We start from the raw sequence: 11,823 nt of genomic DNA on the forward strand, positions 1-11,823 counted from the left end.
AATGCTACATTTGTGAAAATTACCTAGAAACAATTCGACCTATAGTTCATTGCAATCCATGTGCCAATCGATATCTTGAATTCATCATCGAAATAGAACAACAACACCAGAATATTTATGATAATGAAGAAAGACCCTGTAATACTAATAATAAATAATGATTAAAAATAAAATATAAAATAAATTAATATATAAAGAATATATACTATACAATAAGAATAATAATTATAAGATTACAATTATAAATTATAACATAATAAGTTTTATCATCCTATTAATAGAGCATACTTAGACATATACATATACTTTAATATAAATATATATACAAGTATTTTTCTTTCAGTGAATGAATCCACTCTTAAAAGAAATCGCTGACTTGATCATTCAACTCTTGTCAATAGATATATTTAAATATATCCATTGTCACGTGCTGTGACCCACTGTTATCGTCTAGTGAGTATTAGGTATTATCATAACTTGTTAATAAGGAATTTGATAATTCTTATAATTAATTTATTTAATTAACTATTATAGGGAGTGATTTGGAGAATCGAGATTGGGGACTGATTATCGTCGGTTTGAGTCTATTACAATGGAATTGGTCCGGTCTTCTTAGGATGGACCAGTAAAAACAAGATGGCTGACGTCTTATAAACAAATGGAAGTATTTCGGAACCTATTAGGGATAAGTTTACGAAATTTTGCCTATAAGTTCGTCAGGAGATATTGCATAAAATAGACGTTTCAAATTATATTTTTGTAGGTGCAAAACTGTGATCTATTGAATAGTAGAATTCTAAAGTTGTCTCAATTTAGTTGAAATTTTGTATAAATCTTAGTTTAATAGTAGTAAGGGTATTTAAAGGTCTTTGGAATCCTTAAAGTCAAAAAATAAAAAATTTAAAAATGGCGGCTAAAATGTGTAAAATAGACTAAAAAAGCATGTCCTCAAAGTTTCGGGCAATTTAGAAATTTTTTATTTATTTTGCAACAAATTTTGTTTTTTTTATTGTTATTATAAAATACTATTGTTAATTGATCATAAGGAAAAAATTTAATGGAAATTATTAATTTACAAGTAGAATAGAATAAATGAGAAAAATTTCTAATATCGTATCCCCGATAAATCTTAAGTTGTTCAATTATATAAGTAATTTGTTAATTAACTTATGTTAGAAAAATAATATTTATAATTATACAGGAGTTTAATTATAATGACTTAACTAAATTTTATATGGAAAAGATAAATTGTTCGTAAATTTTTATAAATTTAAATCTAAAAGGTCGTTTTCAATAAGTTAATATATGTGTTAATGAGTATACACAGAATTTTAATATTTATGTTCTAGTTCTTCAGGTCGTAATCAATTGATGGACAAAATTTGGTCTCTTAATGCAAAATGGTATAAGAGTGATAACTCTAGGAAGTTATATAGTTTATGGCTTAAGAAGGAACATATGTTCTAAGACGTGTCGAAAGTATTTATTATTTTAACAAAGAAATCGGTGGTTATTTATGGATCTTCGGATAAGGGGGTAAGGTATGTGATTAATAGTTTCGTATGGAATATAAATTTCGTTGTTTAAACAATTATTGTTGCATGTACTAACGAATTATATGAGAATGGGTTAACTATATTAATTGTTATTAATAAGAATTTATTATAATATTTTTTTTTATAATTGATAAAATTGATATTTTATTTAGTAAGATTTGCAACTAATAAGAAAATGATAATTTTATAAAATTTATGTATGTATGGGCATGTTCGTGATTGAGTCTGGTGGGAAAAGGAAGAATATTACTAGATAGAACATAAATATGAAAGGATAATGAATTTTGATGATCACTCTGTTAATTTATTGTTCTGGAAGAAGATAAAATTGACTTAATATGAGTTGTTGATTAAATTGATGTAAATTAATTTAGAAGTTTTGGACAAGTTATATCTGTATAGTAAAGAATATAAGGGAATCAATTATTTTATTTGTATGAGAGATTTTATGGTTCATGAATACTTTGAATTAATTTCTTATTCTATAATAAAGCAATTATTATTATTAATATTATTATTATTCTTATGATTAAGTATATATGTACTAAATAAAATATATGTCCTTGCAGATTTGATATTAAGTGGGAAGGTGTCATACAAAATAAATAAATTCACATTGGAATATGGTTCATTGGAGGCCGGCGATATTATTTATTTTAAAAATCACCGTCTCCGATGGAAAAGGGAAAAATGGGTAGTATAAGAAGGATGCTCCTTATTTATTCATATCGTTATTTATTAAGATAAGTATCATGAATCTTCCTTTTTATTATATTTTATTTGTTTATTTCTTTATTATAATTAGAAAAATCAATAATTAATAATTTAATATTAATTTTATTGATAAGAATAAAATTTATTGTTTCATAAGTACTTATACGTATGTCTTAAAAATTTGAATAACATTTTATTTATCTTAAAGGTCTTATATGAAATTATTATTATCGTTAATAATTTTTTTATAATATATATATATTTTTTCTTTATTTTTGGGTTATATATATATATATATATATAGAGGAGCTAAGGGTGGAACAGTTTATTATATGAGCAGTAGTATAAATGTATTTGTTGTAAAAGTATTACTATTATTATGTTTTATTTATTATATATTTTTTTTATATATATTTAACAAAATTTTACGTGTTTTATATTCGAAAATAATACTATAAAATTATATTGATAATACTTTAATATAGTGAAAGCAGTTGGTTATATTATTTGAGTGATATTCAATTTTGAATATGATAAATCAATAATAAGGATGTATATAATGTGGTGTGTGCGTGTGTGTTTGAAATTATGACTTTACTTTTATTAATGCTTCTAGCTTTGATGATTTTCCTGGGCTTTCTTCTCGTACACTGGTCGTCGTGGATCTCCCTCAGGGATGTCACTAGCAGGGGTTGAGGCAGGACACAGCTCGATTTCAACCAACGGTCCGGGCCAGCCAATAAATTCGAAGGTTCTTCGCGAGATGGGAACTTCGACTGAGTCAGATGTAGGAAGTTGGTCGAAAAGTTCCACGACAATTCTTCGATTGTCTGGTACGCTAACTGGATTGTCTTTTATGTCTTTGGCTACTTGGCCGAGGCCGTTATCATTATTCAAAATTTGTCTCTGTCGTCGTAAAGCGGCACGTAATTGTCTATGTTGTTTACCGGCGCGACCGGAACCAGGCATTTATTATAAATTATAATCAAAATTTTATTTTAATTTGAGAAATTATTATTCATTATAGACAATCTGGATCAAGCGACATTCAAGCAGCTCATTGACTAAGTCTCAGTTCTGCTCGAACTAACACGAGGGGCACGTCGCTCTGCTCTATCCCAGGGTCTCGCTAACGCTCAAGATCCAGACGTACGTTAAATATTTAATCAATATTAAATTACTTATAGTAAATACTGGTTGAGGGTGAAGGATCACTATTTTGAAATAATGAACTTGTGAATATCGTGAAATAAGCAACTATGTATTTTAAAAGCTCGAAAATTTTACAGAGATTGCGAATATAGTAATGATTATAAATATTGATTACAATTTAAAAGTAAAAGGTACAACCGCACTGTACCAGAATTTGGAAATTAATTAACAATAAAGTAGTAATTCTAAATTATAAAGTAGAGTGAGTTGCAGCTCTAAATTATAATATAAGACGAGTCAGGAAGACGAGAAAATAAAGTATTATTAAAGATCTACCTTGCCGACACAAAGTAGCTGACGAACTAAGTTAAAATTGATTTTAGGACGCAGTAAATAAAGACTCGGAGACGATTTTCTTATTGCGATAGTTTAATACGACTGCTGAATTTCGACTGACTCCGTCCGCAAGAACGACTGACTTCCTGCGGTCCGTCCCCACTGCGAGGTCGCCTCCCTCCAGGCATCCAGTGGACCCAAGATTTCCCGGGTTGGCTACTTCGTCCGGATGGAGATGGATTTTTGGATCTTGGTGAGGGACTCTTCGCCTTCGAAGACGTCAGAAGCGGCGAGCTCTTCATAATCTTAATAGGTTCGATGAAAATTACAAGTTTATAAGTTAGTATCTAGCGGTAAATTTCAAAAGCGAGTTGTTATAATATTTAGCTTCGTTGAATCTCTGCGTCGATAGATATAAATAATATTCGGTTTCATCGAGTTTTTCTCGCCGTCGTCTAATTATTGATTTTTTGATACGCGAATGAGAGACTCTTTGCTTATAAAATAATTTCGTACTCTTATATTATAATTCATTTTATAGCAAGAGATACTTATTAATTTAACTATAGTAAAAGTTTATATTTATTCTTTTAATTATTATATCTCATCATTAATTATTTTCTTTTCACTTATTAATTACATTTCATATTTGAATTTCTTTTAGTTTCCTCTTTTGTTGTATTACATATTTCTTATTGATATTTTAGAATTTATAATTTTCTCTTGACTTCTTATACTTTTACTTTAGCATAGGAGACTAGTTTTTTTCCTATATATGTAGGTATACATATATGTATATATATGTGTGTATAGTAGCATTACTATGAGCATAATATGACAAATGCTTGTCATATTATGCTTCCAAATTATTAGTTCCTCATTAATTACACTGAGAAAAGAGTCTTTCATGTAGATTTACATTTTATTATGAGAAAAAGAGGTTGAGGCAGGATTAGGTTAGGTTAGGTTAGGTTAGACTAGGTTAGGCTAACCTAACCTAACCTAACCTAACCTAATCTAGGTTAGGTTAGGTTAGGTTAGGTTCCTCCCCGATGATGCGCCACCTTGACGTGGTGGGGAGGCTCTGTCCTGAAGCCCCGGGAAACCGGAGTGGAGGGATAGCTAAGAGCGCATCTTTAGCCGGATTTCCTCTTGGACCCCGGCTCGGGCAGGATGCATAGCACCGGCATGCATACCTGGGTGTTGGACGCGTACGAATCGGTTCCTGCTACAGACGCGACGGTCGCGGCGGAAATGATGGTGAACGCCACATAGTACGCCGGGGGCGAAAGCCCTTAAGCGATAACATCCTGTGAAATGGCTGGTGCCTGACCGGGGGAAACCGGTTCGCGTTGATGGGGCGTCGTTGCACCGAAGACCCCAACTGCCGTTGGGGCTAGTACGTGTCTCGACTCCTTCCCTGGGAACTCGCCCAAGGGGAAGGGCTCTGCTGGATCGGGGACTGGAAGCGGGAACCTGTTAGTAGTGGAACCCAGGAGGGGTTTCGCGAAACCAGGGCCCTGCGGAAGGTTCTCGTCAAGGTGGGGACCCATGAAGCGCGGCCAGACCGCCAATACAGGAGTCCGCCTAGTGGTGATTCGTCTTGGCCACTATAATAACCGAAAGACGCACGCGAATGGCTACCCTCCGAGGGTGGACACCGGAGGCAAGGGTGTGAGCCAGGGGTGTCACCCGGGGGATGCCAAACAAGTGTCTGGTCCGGGCGAGTTTAGGGCTATAAGGGAATGTCGCCCCGGTCTGGTCAAACGGCACGGCCCGCACGACCGTGTACGCGGCCAGACCACTATGGGGCCATCTATCGGCCCCCTGTTCCACAGGAGGTGCACCTCCTCGTCGTGCGCCACCTTGTCGTGGTGAGGAGGCTTAACCCTGAAACCCCATGGAACACCCACACGGCTCCGGTCAAGTTGGGTGAACCTCCGGGGTAGAAGGGGAACTAAGAGCGCACCGTACCCTTAGTAAGGGTACAAGGGGAGCCCAGCGACTTCCTTAGGGACTGCGCTCACCCTCTTGGGGGTGGTCTAAAGCGCGGACCCAATCGCTGGTAGGGGTAGGCGGCCCTGAGTGCAATCGCCCGGTGGTACGGCACCGTTGGGGGAGGACTGCTCCCCGCCCGTGACACACCGCTGGGTGCTCCTGGCACATGAGGGTTTCCGCGCGTGTGAGTGTTTCCGCCGCGCGGCGTCCCTCGAGGGGATGTGGGTGCTGGCATGGGCCGGCGTCCCACAGTCGTGGGGCTCCATCTCGCGTGCAGGCGGCTCAGTGGGTTCTGCCCCTGAGTGCGCGCCGCGAGGGGAGCGGACGGGCCGATGGATCTCCGGAACTCCCGGACCAATCGAGCCGAGCCTCTTCCGAGCCGCTCGGACGTTTTCCGAGGACGGGGTCGGGGAGGCGGAGGAGGGCCGGCGCGGGCCGCGCGGGCATAGCCCAACGGCGCCGGGTCGGCCCGGCCGTCGGAGCCGCTCGGACGTATTCCGAGGCAGGGTTCGACGGCGGGACGGAGCCCGACGGTGCATCGCGACCGTTTCCTTTCCAAAGCGGTGCACCGCCGGGGCCCTCTGACGGGAGGTAACTTCCGTCAAGGGCGCGTGCAAGCTGGTCGCCATGGCGGGTAAGACTGGGCCGGGGAGCGGCGATTCAGTCCCAACCGTTCATGGGGCCCCCCGGGTGGCACCACCCGCTGCGGTATCCCGGAGGTCGGAGGCCGGGAACCCCCGAAAGCCCATGGAGGCGTCAAAACCTCCATGGGTGAGTAAGGGGCCGGGGATGTATATCCCCCGGCCCGTATCGTATGTCACCCCCCGGGGGAACTTGGGGCCCTGTCGTGGAGTGTTGCCGGTCATGTTTCGGGACACTCCGCGGCAGGTGAGGGTACACCCTGGGTGACGGAGCCGCAGCGGGGAGCGGGAACTAACAAAAAATGGAGCCAATGAAAACAAATACGGAGGTGGGCGTAACGAGAGACACTACGAGTCTCACGGGAGGAAGAGGAAGGAGAGCCTCGGTCGGGGCGGCCGTTGGTGTCCCTGTGGTCAGGGAAACTAGGTCGCTGACTGACCTGGAAAAAGCGAACTTAGACCCGGTCTTGAAAAAGATGAGGGCGAGACCGCTCAAAAAGGAGAGCAAGAAAGAAGGAACTGGTGAAGTTATCGAGGTGGAGGATGATTCCGACGTTGATGATTCGGGATCGGTCGGCTCGACGAACTCACAGAGTGATACCGGGTTCTTCCTCTCTGAAAAGAGGAAACAAGGTCGCCCGATAACTACGGGCGAGTACGAGGTCAAGAAGACTATGGACCGGATCAAGCAGGCTCAGGAGGAACTGGCTCTATTCCAATGGGTCTATGACAGGTCTGCTTTGCCAGGGGAAAGAAACAAAACCTGGAAAAAACTAAAATTTCAGAAGGAGATCGAGGAGGAGCTTAAAAATTCTCCGGCAGCTGATGTCTGCGCGGAGATACTCACTGCAACACAGGCTGTGGAGAAGGTAGCGAAGGTCTCCAAAAACCTCAAAGGAGACTTCGTCAGGCTTCTTAAGGAAGCCGTGCTAGTGACCTCTGCCGGGGCAGTTACCCTAGCCAGTAGGGGAAGCATGTCCTCCGACGAAGTAAGGAGGCAACTGGAGGAGACCAAGGCTCAGTTTGGGGCCCTCATTGAGGAAAACACCAAGCTGAGAAGGGACGTCGAAGAACTGAAGGAAACAAGCGGTTCCCTTCAGCGCCAAATGGAGGAGCTGACGCGGAGAGAGACCGCTCTTAGAGAGGAGAATGCACTCCTAAGGAAAAGAATAGAAGAGGGTACGCCCATCAGGAGGAAAGAATCTCCCCTGGAGGTGGCTCCAAGTACCCCTACCCCTGCCCCTCGTACGAGGAGCAGAGGGTATGGGGGTAGTTAACTATGCGGAAGAAGGCTCCAGCGAAGAGATGGAGACCGAACCGCTCCTGGAAAAAGGGGCCCCAGAAACCGATTCGGTGGCTCCCAAATCCATGGGGACAAACACACCCCCGCGGGATCATACAAAGGAGGAAAGGTCCCAAATACAAAAAGGGAGGTGGGACCTGACAAAAGGGAAGGGAAAAATAAAAGAAAAAACAGAAAAAAGGGTGCGGCGAAGAAATTGGAGGTACCGCAACCCCAAGAGAAAAAACCGCCAATCTCCCTCTCGCTCATGGAGGAGGAGGAGATAAGAATTAGGGCCAACCCCGAGGTGGGCTGGAATGTGGAGGAGGTCGTGTCAGAGGCCCTTAAAATTATTAAAGGGCGGAAATATCTCAAAGAGGGAGACCCGATGGTAGAGGTTAGGTACGCCGAAAACCTCGCCTCGGGATTGACCTTTGAGGGAGAAGATCAGGGCCCTTTCAGAGGGCAAAAAGAAAGAGGAGCGGGAACTAAAGCCGCCATAATTAAAGGCGGAGGAGGACCCGTCCCAGGACCGTCGCGAGCAGCCGACAAGGAGCGGCTCACATATGCGGCGGCACTGGAAAAGAAAAGGAAGCTGAGGAGCGGGAAGGAGACCGCATCCCCGGCACCCCCGACAGCCAAAATGAAGGGAAAGGAGAAGGGGGAGAAGAAGAGACCACCACCATCTGGACCCCCTGATGGAGGTAAGAAGAGAGCTGGTGTCCCCAGGCCGATAAGGGTCCCCCGCACCGCGGCGGTTGTCCTTACATGCCCGGAGGGGCAATACAGCGAAATGGTCCGCCGTGCGAGGGGACAGATCGACCTGACTGAGCTCAACATCACGGAGCTCAGGAACAGGAGGGCCCTGACAGGGGCGATTATATATGAAGTGGGAGGTGAGGGAGCCAACCAAAAGGCTGTGGCTTTTGCCTCCAAACTTAGAAAGGCGTTGGAGGGGGCGGAGGGAGTTAGGGTATCCCTCCCTACTAAGACTGCGGAGCTCCTGTTTCGGGACCTGGACGATGCAGTCCAGGCTTCGGAGGTAAAGGACGCAATTGCGGAAGTCGGTGGATGTGCCCACGGGGACATCAAAGTGGGGACGATACGAAGAGCCCCCAACGGGATGGGCTCGGCGTGGGCCAAATGCCCTGCAGCTGCCGCCAATCTGGTGGCGAAAGCCAGCAGAATAAGGGTTGGGTGGGCCCACGCCAGGGTTGAGTTGCTGGAGGAGAGGCCCCTCCAGTGCTTTAAATGCCTGGGTAGGGGACACGTACAGTCGAAATGCACGGCAACCGTGGAACGAAGATTCGGTTGCTTCCAGTGCGGGGAGGAGGGACACCGAGCGGCGGACTGTAGGGCGGCGTCCAGATGTCCCATATGCGCGGATAGAGGGAAGCCGGCAAGACATAGGGCGGGGAGTGCGGCCTGCCCCATTGCGCAGGGTGGTCGCATGACTGGGCGAACTTCCGGAACTACCGGGGCCCTTAGGGGGGAAACACGCAGGCCTGTAGGAGAGAGCACTGGCCGGAAACCCTCCTCTATAAGGGGGAAAGGATCCTCTATAGGGGAAAAAGGACCCGACGCGGCGAAGAGGGCAGTGGATACGGGAACTCCCACACCCCGCGGCGCGTCGACCCCTAGGTCGCAACCGAAGAGGAAGAGAGAGGGAGAATTGGAGAAAAAATCCAAAGACCTCAGCAATTCCTGCTCCTCACCCCCCAACAAGCAGCTGAAGGAGGGGGGTAAGGAAATGGAGGGAAATGAGGAAACGGAGGATGCCCCTACCATCGTAGAAAGGAAGAATATCCTGGAAGGAGCACCCGCCGGAACAGCGACAGCTGGAATGGTGGGCGAGGCAAAGATGAGAAACAAAGGGGAGGACGAGGATACAAATCTCCTCCCCCTAGACTACCCCCTTGAAGAAGAGGGTACAGGATGGGAAAGGGGTCCCGAAAGCCCCTCTTCATTAAAGGGATCGGAGGCAGGCCCGAGTCAAAATTTAAATAATAAATAAATGGCGGCTCGGGTCCTGCAAGCAAATCTCAACCACGCCCGTCAGGCGCAAGACTTGTTTGTGCACACTCTGGCGGAGCCGTACCGGATCCCCGAGCACCCTTCGTGGGTGGGGGACGAGTTGGGCTCCGTAGCGATTACATGGAGGGCGGATGCTCCGGCCTCACTTCCCGCCACACTGGTGGCCAAGGGCAAAGGGTGGGTGGCGGTCAGATGGGGACCCGTTTTGGTTGTCGGGGTCTACCTGCCGCCTAGTCTGGACCTCTCAGGATTTGCTGAGAGGTTGACTCCCTTACCGCTATCATCAGCGGGATTGGAGTGGGGCGGGTGGTGGTCTCGGGGGACTTTAACGCAAAATCGATGACGTGGGGTTCCCCGAGGACGGACCGCCGAGGTGTCGCGGTCGAGGAGTGGGCCGCGACACTGGATTTAAGGCTGCTGAACGAGGGAGGAACAAGCACCTGCATACGGAAAAGGAGCGAGTCGGTGGTGGACCTTACCTGGGCCTCCCCAGCGACCCTCAACAAGGTACTAGGATGGAGGGTGGCCACGGAGGTCGAGACTTTGTCTGATCATAGGTACATAGTCTACGGCCTCGTGGTCACACCCGAGCAGGTGCTCCAGCGTCGACGGCTAAGAGAGACGACCTCTCCTAGACGCTGGAGCACAAAGAAAATGAACGAGGACGCCTTTATGGCCTCGATCCTTTCGGCCACGTGGTTGGGGAGAGGAGAATCGAGAGAGGACAATAGGGACATAGAGCAGGAAGTCGAGTGGATCCGGGGCGCCATGTCTGATGCATGTGACGCGTCAATGCCCCGGATCAAGGCTGGTCCGCAAGGCCGCAGAGCGGCGTACTGGTGGACCGGGGAGATCGCGGAATTGCGGCGGTCATCGGTCCATCAAAGGAGGAAATATGAAGAAGGATAGGCCGGTAGAGGAAGTTAGAGGCCTCTACCAGGCGTACAGAGTGGCCAGGAACGCCCTACGCCTGGAAATAAAAAAAGCGAAAGCTAGGGCGTGGGACGAGCTCCTCTCGCACCTGGAAGAGAACCCTTGGGGACGGCCATACCAAATGGTCCTCGGGAAGCTTCGCAATAGAGGGCCACCGGCTACGGAGACCCTTTCCCCGGAAGCCCTGGACCGGGTGGTCGGAGGGCTCTTTCCCCCGTCTGAGGAGGAGGATACCCCCTCCCCCATCTTTGCGGAGGGAGGACCCGAATGGTCAGAAGAGCTGGCGGTCTCGGGGGAAGAAATGGAGAGGTGCAGGCGGAGACTCCGCGGCACCAAGGCCCCTGGACCCGATGGACTCCCTAGGAAGGCGTGGGCTGGAGCCTTTGAGGTGATGGGTGGGCATCTTGCACACCTATACTCAAAGTGCCTCAGACTTGGAGTCTTCCCCGAAAGGTGGAAGAGGGCCAATTTGGTCCTCTTGCACAAGGAAGGCAAGGATATGGAGATCCCCTCGTCGTTCAGGCCCATATGTTTACTCGACAAGGCTGGCAAAATCCTGGAGAGGATAGTCGCCAATCGCCTTGTCGAGCACTTTAAAGCATCGGGCCGAACTTGGATGACCGGCAGTACGGCTTCCGCGGTGGAAGATCAACCGTGGACGCAGTACTGAGGGTGCGCGCCTTTGCGGAGGCCGCGGTGCGGGGGGGGCAGGGTGGCGATCGGCGTGTCTCTTGACATCTCGAACGCCTTTAACACCCTGCCCTGGAAATGTATCCAAAGAGCCATGGCCCGCTTTGGCGTGCCGGGATACCTCCGCCGGATCATCCAATCGTACTTCAGCGACCGCTCCCTGCATTACACCAACAGGGACGCGGTAGAGGTTACGAGACGAGTGGGATGTGGAGTCCCACAGGGGTCGGTCCTCGGGCCACTCCTGTGGAACCTGGCCTTCGACGGGGTGGTAAGGACGGCCATCCCCCCCGGCTGCACGGTCGTCTGCTATGCGGACGATACGATCGTGTTAGCCGAGGGAGAAAACGGAAGGGAGGCCTCGGCCCTGGCCGGTAGCGACGGCGTGTATTACGCGGGCTATCAGGGAGTTGGGCCTGAGGGTGGCCCCCCAGAAGACGGAGGCAATCATCTTCCGGCCAGGTGCTAGAGGTGTGCCGCCAAGCCT

General features: G+C 47.0%; 1 protein-coding gene across 1 annotated transcript; it reads left to right on the forward strand.

The window, feature by feature from the left end:
• Positions 1-9,693: 9,693 nt before the first annotated feature.
• Positions 9,694-10,056, forward strand: LOC140671650 (uncharacterized). The gene has a single exon (XM_072903143.1). The coding sequence runs from the start codon at positions 9,694-9,696 to the stop codon at positions 10,054-10,056; it is 363 nt and encodes a 120-aa protein (XP_072759244.1).
• Positions 10,057-11,823: the final 1,767 nt, after the last annotated feature.

This window comes from Anoplolepis gracilipes, chromosome 1 (genome assembly GCF_047496725.1).
Source record: "Anoplolepis gracilipes chromosome 1, ASM4749672v1, whole genome shotgun sequence".
NCBI classification, from domain to species: Eukaryota; Metazoa; Arthropoda; class Insecta; order Hymenoptera; family Formicidae; genus Anoplolepis; species Anoplolepis gracilipes.

What these genes read in the sequence shown, in the direction of transcription:
- LOC140671650 (XM_072903143.1), top strand. Translation starts at nt 9,694, where the DNA reads ATGGCGGCTCGGGTCCTGCAAGCAAATCTCAACCACGCCCGTCAGGCG.